Source organism: Athene cunicularia (genome assembly GCF_003259725.1).
Source record: "Athene cunicularia isolate RWA chromosome 4 unlocalized genomic scaffold, athCun1 chr4_part1, whole genome shotgun sequence".
Taxonomy (NCBI): Eukaryota; Metazoa; Chordata; class Aves; order Strigiformes; family Strigidae; genus Athene; species Athene cunicularia.
The window spans coordinates 1,096,155-1,105,122 of NW_020799098.1; the positions used below are offsets into that span (position 1 = coordinate 1,096,155).

Sequence of the window (8,968 nt, forward strand, 5' to 3'; positions counted from 1 at the left end):
GAGGGCCAGGAGGTCTCCCCTCAGCCTCCTCTTCTCCAGACTGAACCCCCCCAGTTCCCCCAGCCGCTCCCCAGCAGACCTGTGCTCCAGACCCTGCCCCAGCTCCCATTGCCCTAAATTCGATTTCCAATTTTTGTGAAATACCAACTGAATTTAGCAACTAAAGAGGTGTCTGAAACAACCAGACCTGCCCAGATGACGGAGCTCCCGTCTTCCTGCCCTAAAACCACGTACAGCACACGTGGTGCACAACCACAAGGTCGTGATTCTGCCCACCAGGACTCTCAAATGTTCTTTTTTGAGCAGAAATGCCTTTTTCTCAGCGACACCAACAACAGCTGCCAGAATGTGGTGATAGAGGGTGCAGGGGAAGGTGATGTGGAAAGCAGGTGTTTGCCGTAGTTCTGAAATGGTTTGAGCAAATAATAACAGAGAGGTGAAATCCCAAAAGCTTCTGAAATAAACCCCAAAATTTCATCATTTCCTTGTGGAAATACATATTCTTACTTTGACGGGAGGCCTAACAATTGCTATTGACCTTCAAAATACATGCTTTAAAAGGCAGAATAGGAAAGCTGGAAATAATAAGTTTACTTTGATGCAGACTTATTTATCCACTTCCTCCGTGTTCCGATTTGTAGAGATAAAGGCAAGGTCGTGCAGGGCTGGGAGCAGAAGGGGTGCGTACGAAGCGATCTCCAGAATCCCCTTCTCTAGATTAGTGGAATAAGAAGTGTCTGGCCCTTCAAATGCCAGTGAAATTGTTTGGAGGATTAGGATCAATTCTCTGAGGAAGAGCAAAGGGTCAGCAAATAGACTGGAGATGGGGATGAAGCCGGGAAGGCAGTCAGGGTCTAAGAGGAAGGCTTGGGCGCAGCAGTAGTAAAGACAACAGATTACAGAGCAGATCAGAAACAGATTTTCCATCTAAAGAGGTATTAAACAATATACCTGGAAAAAAAAATCCCTTATTTTTCGCTATTCAGGGAAAAATAAGAACATCACAACATTTTGCTGTGAGGATGCTGCTGCTCTGGTGGATTTTTGGATATTTATGGGTATGGTGCTGATTTTTTTTTTTCCCTGGTCTGTCTGCAAAACCAGTTTCTGGTTTTAGCCTAATTCACCACTAATCCTCTTCGCTGAACCTCAGATCTCCTGCGGCTTTGGGTAGAAAAGGGGCAGCAAAGGGGCCCGGCACAGAGCCTGCCACAAGTGTGATACCTCTGGTCGTGTCCGAAGTGCTTGGCCCACTGCAGCTCCATCAGCTCCCACCCAGGCAGGGAGCTCATGCTGTGCCCTGAGCCTTGTGCTACGAAAACGCAAGAAAAACATGAGACTCTTCAGGAATGGACAGAGGATGAGCCAAGATCAGGTCCAACAACTAATCTATCCTCTGAGTTAATGGTTTGCTTATTTAATTAAAGGTGGCTGCAGCACAGAGCGGGGAGCGCTTGCTGCCTGCTGCTCCAGCCCTGCGACCAGGACAGGGTTTCACACGCCTTAAACCTCCTTGTGACTCCCCCCCAGCACAACCACGGCGCTTGCAGCTACATTTTACCGCTGCCCTTCTTATCCCTCCGCTCACGGCACCACGTCGATCTTCATCCTGAAGAACAGCGTGTCCTTCGGGTTTGCTTTCTTCTAGGCAGGGTCTAACACCGCTTGGAGCCCTAACGCTGTCTTAAAGGGAAAAATAAAATCGTATTGCTGTGATAAATGCTTCACAAAGCAACTCGTCTTTTTCTAAAGGTTTCATCCTGTACTTCGCAAATGTAAATGGGGAAAAATCATGAGGGCTCTCAATAAATATGGATGATAACCCAAATCTCTCTGTCTCTACCCAAGGGAAATCCCCCTCCCTCCCATTACAGCTAGAGCCAGATAATTGATACAATCCCTAATGTTGACACACGAAATGTTTTGTAACAGCAGAGGGGAGAGAATCTGTTTATCTAAAACCACATTTGGAGTGACATAAGACTATCACTTTTTTGGTTAAATACCAGAAAGAATATCAATTCTTTGGCTGATATCAATCTAACCAGATCCATTTAGACTGACAACTCGCATTTCCCTGGTTTGGGGAAGAAGAAGGAGGAGGGGTTGCTTCCCCAGATCAGCGACTGTTAAGTCAACACTGACGTTTCTTTCCATTTTGGGGAGGGGGGGAACAAGCCCCCCCGCCGTCGAGCGAGCTCCTCTAAACACTGAGGGAGATTTGGGGGTCTCAGACGGCCGCCCCACACGTGACAGCTGGGTGCAGGGCTGCTGGCTCAGGGAGAAAGTCACAGGAACATTTCTTGTCGGCTTCCATCTGTAAAGCCAGATTTTTAAGAAAACTTGCGGCGGGCAGCTTTGAACAACAAACCCAGCCAGTTCTTCCTGCAGGGACGAGGATTATTTGCATCGGTCCTAAACCTCTGCTTAAGCTTTCAAGCAGGCAGAGGCATCCAATGTAATCTCACATGGCAGTTTTAGCAGGACCGCGGTCTTAAAATATTTTTCTTCCTCGATGGATTCCTGCTCCCGCAGCCTCCCAGCGACTGCTGCTCTCTCCGTGCCTCTGCAGCCAGGGGAAGCCCACGCGAGCTCCGACGTTTCAGGCTGCCTTTCCTTAGGAACCTTTCAGGGGGGGCACAGTTCAGCACCCCGACCCTGCGAAGCAGCGTGTCAGATGTTGCCCCTCGCCCCCAGCCCATCCAGGCTCTGGGAGCTAACACGACGCCCCCAGAGTGCTGCTGAGCTCGGTAACAGCCCGTGATCCAGCTGGATGAAAAATAAACCAGGATTAGCACTAACAAAATTCTTCTGTTGGAGCAGCAGTCATTTACCAAAGCCTAAGGGGAGTTAATTTTTGGTTTTGAAGGAAAAGGCATGAATGAAGCAAGCAGCGGGCCTTGAGAAGGAAAACAGCCGAGCGGTGAAGCGGGTGGGTGGGATTAGTGCAGCGGGAGGCCGAGGGCTCGCCTGGGGATGGGTCCTGCACTGAGCCAGGTGTGTTGCACGTTGGGGCAGAAACGTGAGGTTTGTGCCCACAAAGAGCAACAAAAGCTGCCTGTTCCCATCAGCAGCACTGATGGAGCCGCGTTTCCTCACCGGCACCCAGGGGCTGAATCCTCCAGTGTCTGCCACCAGCTTTCTTCTTCCTCCAGCGTGGGGTCTCTCCTCTCCTCAGCTGCTGCTTTTCCACAAATCCTCAGGAATGCAATAATCAGCTTTACCTTCCTCCTATGCAGGGGCAGAATCAGCACACAACGGGGCCGAAAGGCACACACGAGAAAAGTCAGGGGAGCTTAAACCCCCCCGGGGTGCACTGAGAACTGAAGGTAACCCCCCAGCACCACCACCCCCCCGGCACGGTGGTGGGTGCTTGGGGGCTGTTAATGAAGCTGGAAAAGCTGCCGGAGAAGTTGGACACAGTCATCCTACTCCAGAAAATAAACAGAGAAAATGTCACTCCCTGTCCAAGTGCTGTAAGCACAGACGCTGTTGTCAATAAATCAAGAAGTATCTAGGAACAGCTTGAACAACTTTTATTTTTTTTTTAAAGTGCTTAAAACGTAAATAACAAGCTCTTTATAAACATTAGTTGCAACTATTAAAACATGAAACACACAGAACCCACTTCCTGCGTACAAGAAGCACAGGGAAATCAACAACTCCAAAACCCCCCCGACGCTTCTCTCTCTCATTTAGGGATGTTTCTCCACCCCACGTTTGTAACACAGAACACACGGCAGTTTCTTCACAGACAGGTCATAAGGCTGAGTCTACGTAACACTCGAGTATCCACATCCCTTCAGGTTTGTTCCAGTTTAAGGATACACCTTGGTATTTCTTCTGGCCTGTGACTCTGGGTCAGAAGGAGCAGTCAAGGCAAAAAGAAATCACTTGGTCAAGAGTTCTTCAAAAGCAAGAAACCCAGTTGTGGGCTGACAACAAAAGCAGAGCACAGCTGCAAGCAACAGCACCCTGTGGAAGACCTTGTGAAACAGCCTGAGCATGGAAAGAGAAAGACAGACCAGGAGGCAAAATACAGAGGAATTGTTATGGCCACGTTTAAAACGGAACCAGTGAAAAGCTGCCGCTGGCCCCTCAAAACCCTTCTGTCAGCACGAGGCTGGTTACAGCAAAGAGGGACGGACCTCGGCGTGTTGCCCCGTGCACTGGCCAGAAGCGCTGCTCACGCCTCCCTGGTTTTGCAAATAAATCACTAAATATGGAGATCTGGGACACAAGTAACTTGAGAACATTTTCCCACACCTATTTTTCTCATCCCCCTCTACGAGAAAACATTTACGTCCTCAAAACAATTTCCCTCTTGTAACTTTGAGGTTTTAACAAAAAAATGATACAGACTGTGGCTTCAGTGCTGTCGTGTGGCGTAGCCAAGCTGCTTGCTCTTATGCAGAGAATAAAAACTGTGTGGTGGGGGGAAAAAACAAAAAAAGAACACATTTTCAGGACAGCGGCGTGGAGAAACACAGAACAAAGACAGAAGCATCTTTAAGACGCCTCCTCCTAAGCACAATTGTAGATGCCACTGAACTTCTAAATGCTCGAGGACAGACACGAAACATCAGGGCAGCCGTGGCTGTTGCCACCGCTTGTTTTTTTTTCCATAGCCCCCCCCGTCTGATGTGGGATGCCGAGGTACCCCACGCCTCAGCCTTCGGAGCTGCTCTGCTATCGCAAAGGCAAGGCAAGAGCGTTTTAGCTCGGCTTGTTGCAGCCTCCTCGGAGCCAGCGCGGGCTCCCGCGGTGGCAGGCAGTCCGGGGGCTGCGTCGCAAGGGAGGCAGGTCGTGGGAGGAAGCACGTATTGCTGAAAAGGCCGTACACCCGATACAGCCTGCTGTAGCTCTGAGATTCACTTTAGATATTCAAGTGCAAAACATTCAAGCTTTGGAAGGAAGGGAAAAAAAAAAAAAAAAAAGGCAGAGCTGACTAAGGCAGCAAGAGGATCAGGGAGGCGGTGAAACGTGATGGAAGAGGAGGGGGAGAAAGCAGAGAGGAGGTGCAGCAAGATCCTTATAAACTGGCACTTGTGTGGGGAGCACCTACAGCGCCCATCGCCGCCGGGAGAGAAGCCCCGGGAAGAAGCTGTTTTTCAGGGAGCAGAGAGCCAGCGCAGGCCCCCGGCTCTCGTGGGAGATTTCAGCTCTACGCCTCCCTAACGCCCGCCCGGCGTAAGCCTCGGCGTTCCCTCTGCGCCCCCGCCCTGCGCCACGGCACTCGGCTGCCACTGGGCTGTATTCTGGCTGGCCACAGCTCCCCCCTGCCTGCTGCCAGGTCAAAGGGAGAGCTTCTCCACCACAGACAGGCACCCAGAAAGGGAACTGAGCTCTCAGGCCACGGGATCTTTTGATTACATAAGCGGTGAGAAGCTTCTGGTACTTTCTAAAATGGTAGAAAAACCTTCCCTCAGACCCTCACATCTGACACCTGAAACGACCCCGCAGCTGAGACTTGCAGAGGGAGGAGGAACATAGAGACAGGCACAGGGAAGCGCAAAGCCCGGGATTACTTCCCCCAAGGGGCAAAGTCGAGTGGGAACAAACAGCTCGTGGCTGGTGTCTCCCCAGGTGACAACTCCTCCTCCTGTACGATGTCTCCAGGCCAGGTATGATTAGACATCCTCACTGACAGCACCACCAATCTCCATTTCTCCCGGCAGCTCTTACCCTGACAGCCCTCCAACCTCAGACCTCCAGCACCACCCAATAGTGACTTTAGCCAGCTCTGTTTTGTCTCGGAATGTTTGGCCCGCTCTTCCCTCGGTGTCATCTCTCAAGCTCTACCTCCCACAGCACGCGAGCTGCCCATGCACAGCTCCTGCCAAAGGCCAACAACAACCTGCACGCAGGGGCAGGAAGGCTCCACCATCTGCATTTAAAATTAAACGCCCTTGGTTTGGAGCAGCAGGCAAACACGAGAGAAAGTGGCCCAAACAGGTTGCGTTGAACTGAGAGTTGGGATCTCAGAGCCTGTTTTGCTGGGAATCTGCTATTGCCCTATTGTAAAAGGCACAGTTTTTTGAAGTCATGGTATAGAAGCAAGTAAAGAGAAAAGAATATGAAGGCTTTAAAAGAATCTAGTAACTATGGAAGATCTACAGGGGAGAGAAGATGCCTGACAGCTCAAGTCCCACCCCAAGGACCCTCCACCTGCACGGGCACCTTCTCTAGCCAAAATCCTGGCGGAACAAGAGAGGGAGCAACGCTCTTTCTACACCCTTCCCCAGCATCCCAAATCAAAAGCTGTGCTGCCAGCCTCAGGCTAACATCACCTACGGTTGTTAAACTGTGGAAATCAGAGCCCTATGGATGGTCACTCAACAGCAAGAAGCACCCAGCTCCCGAGAGCGGGTGGCCCACAACACCTCAGAGCAGGCCCAGGCCACCAGAGACCCGACGCTGGCACGTAGGTGTGATACAATTCACACGGGGTTTGGCACTAACGCTGGCGCGAAGGGGGTCTGCGGCCGTTATTGAACTGGGCAAGGAGGGTCTGAGGGGCGCCTGAGCTGGCGGGATGTCATGTGGAGAGGTGGCCAGGGGTCAGACTTCCTTCTCTGCGCACCAGCTTCGGTCCCGACGGCGTTTTCTGGTTGGGTGGAGAAAGGCAACGCAAAGTCAATGGTGGGGGGCAGCCAGCGGAAAGCGATTCCTGTGGTTTATACATTAGGGGACTGTGTCCCCCCCCGGCGCACGCTGGTGCCAGCCAGGCTGGTGACGGGTTGGGAGGTGTGTGAGAAGATCTGCTGCAGGATTGATGGTGCCCAAACCACCACTGGCCCTTCTCCTGTCTGGGCAGTTCAGTTCTCGGAGGGTCACCGAGGCAGGACTGTGACTCCCCGAGCACGCAGCGAAGGCAGCGACACCGCTCGCAGTCAGGCTTGAGGCCCCCGACTGTCGCTTTGTGTAGCATCTCCTGCGTGCTCGGGTCCTGGCACAGCTCAAAGCTGGCTTTTCAGATGGAGACCCTTCATTTGGGGGTGCAAAATGGGGGGGGGGCATCCAAGAGCAGCCCCTTCCCCTGCGGCCCTCTGAGCAGGCTCCGCTGCTGAGTTTGAGCATCCCCGATGTCACCAGTTTAACACCAGCCAGCAGAGAAAAGAGACAGGGCAGAGCGCAGGCAGAAGAGCAGCAGGAGCAGGATGAAGACACAGGTGAGGTTGTTGGTTTCCAGCTCTCAAATGTCCATGGACCACTTAAAGCGCTGGCAGGATGAGTGCCTGAGAAGATGCCACTTGGTCACAACAGCAGGAACCAAAGGAGGCATCTGCCTCCCGCGAAGGGCTCTGCTCCTCCCCACGGGGTGCACGACAGCCCAGCACCCTGGAGCTCCCTGGAGCCAGAGCGGGGATAAGCTTGGGCTGGGAAGGAGCAGAAAACCTTTCCCGCTAAACTCTGCGAACAGAAGCCACTGGAGCCCTCTTGTAAGAGGAGGGGGGAGTGCAGGGACGTTTGCAGTGTGTTTACTGGAGAAGTGCTGTAAGCAAGTGATGCTGGTCTCTGGGGAGAGGTTACTTGGTGGTGTTTTCCCCCAGCGGGATCTGGAGGAGCGTGGGAGACTGTTCCATGATGCGCACCAGCAGCTGGTCGATGTAGTTCTCCAGTTCCTGGATGTGTTCCTCCTTCTTGCTCAGCTCCTTCTCCCTCTGCAGCAGGAGCTGGATGAGTTCATCATGGGTCAAGTGATAATACTTGGCAGACTGGTCCAGTACGGCAGGATCCTGTGGTAGAAACCGAGAGGAACATTCAGCAAGTCGAATGAAAACTGCTGCTCCCTTTAACGTTTGCAAGATGCAGCAACAGCCAAAGCAATCCTATTTTCTGTGTCTTCTTTCCAACTCTGATAAGCCCAAGACACAGCGCAGCTACCCCGTCCTGTCCTCACAGAGCACCCTTCCCTCGTGCCATGCAAAAAAACTGGAGACAGACCAACCACCCAGACATCCAGGCCAATGCAGCCCCCTCCAGAAGGCCAGAGATGACTGCGGAGCACTTCTACCAGCTGAATGATTCACCCAGTTTCTCCAGAAACTCTGCCAACAATTAGAAGTTAAGGGTGTGGGCACAAGGGGGCCCATTACCCGGGCATAAGGAGGCTACCATTAGCTACTCCCCCCCTTCTGGGGGCTCCCTCTTCCCCAGGCCTCCAGCAGCATCCAGGTCTGGATGATGGCAGGAGAGAATTAAGAGCTGAAAAACCCTTCAGGAGGTCACAGAGGATGAGAGCCCTGGGGGAGTCAGGTCTCCCAGGAGAGCTGGGGCTGCCACAGGCTGAAACAGAACAGGGGAGCAAGACTCTCATCCCAGAAAATCAGAGATGCTCGTAACCCACCACATAAACTTCCATCAGGCAGCTACTGCCACCCTCACCTTTCACATCTTGTGCAAAAGCAGGAATTTGCTCACACGCTCTACAATAAAACCCCAAACCAAAGCAAGCAATTGGAGAACGATGGGGTGGGAAAGTCCAGAGATCAGATCATGGAGGAAGGAAGGAGGCTGGGCAACCAGGATCACAGATGTCAGGGTTAATCCACGTTCTACCTCCTCCACCACCAGTTTTCCACACCTCTGTCACCAACTACACAACACCTCAGAATCCCAGAATCATCTTGGTTGGAAAAGCCCTTGCAGCTCCTCCAGCCCCACCATGACCCTCCCCCTGACCGTTCCCAACTCCCCCAGATCCCTCAGCGCTGGCTCAGCCCGACTCTTCAACCCCTCCAGGGATCCCGGGGACTCCCCCCTGCCCTGGGCAGCCCATTCCAACGCCCAACAGCCCCTTCTGCACAGAAATCCTTCCTCAGAGCCAGCCTGACCCTGCCCTGGGCAGCTTGAGGCCATTCCCTCGGGGCCTGGCGCTGGCTCCTTGGCTCCAGAGACTCATCCCCCCTCTCTGCCCCCTCCTGGCAGGGAGTTGCCGAGGGCCAGGAGGTCTCCCCTCAGCCTC

At 52.7% G+C, this 8,968-nt stretch overlaps 1 protein-coding gene across 1 annotated transcript in view; it reads right to left on the minus strand.

Annotated features, from left to right (window-relative positions):
* Positions 1 to 3,515: 3,515 nt before the first annotated feature.
* The window catches only part of RAB11FIP5 (RAB11 family interacting protein 5), a gene marked incomplete at its 5' end in the record, with an annotated part of 44,299 nt that continues 38,846 nt past the window's right edge, over positions 3,516 to 8,968 (minus strand). The window contains one exon of the mRNA XM_026846883.1: positions 3,516 to 7,739. Within this exon, the coding sequence (XP_026702684.1) occupies positions 7,530 to 7,739 (210 nt within the window). The remainder of the gene's footprint in view (positions 7,740 to 8,968) is intronic.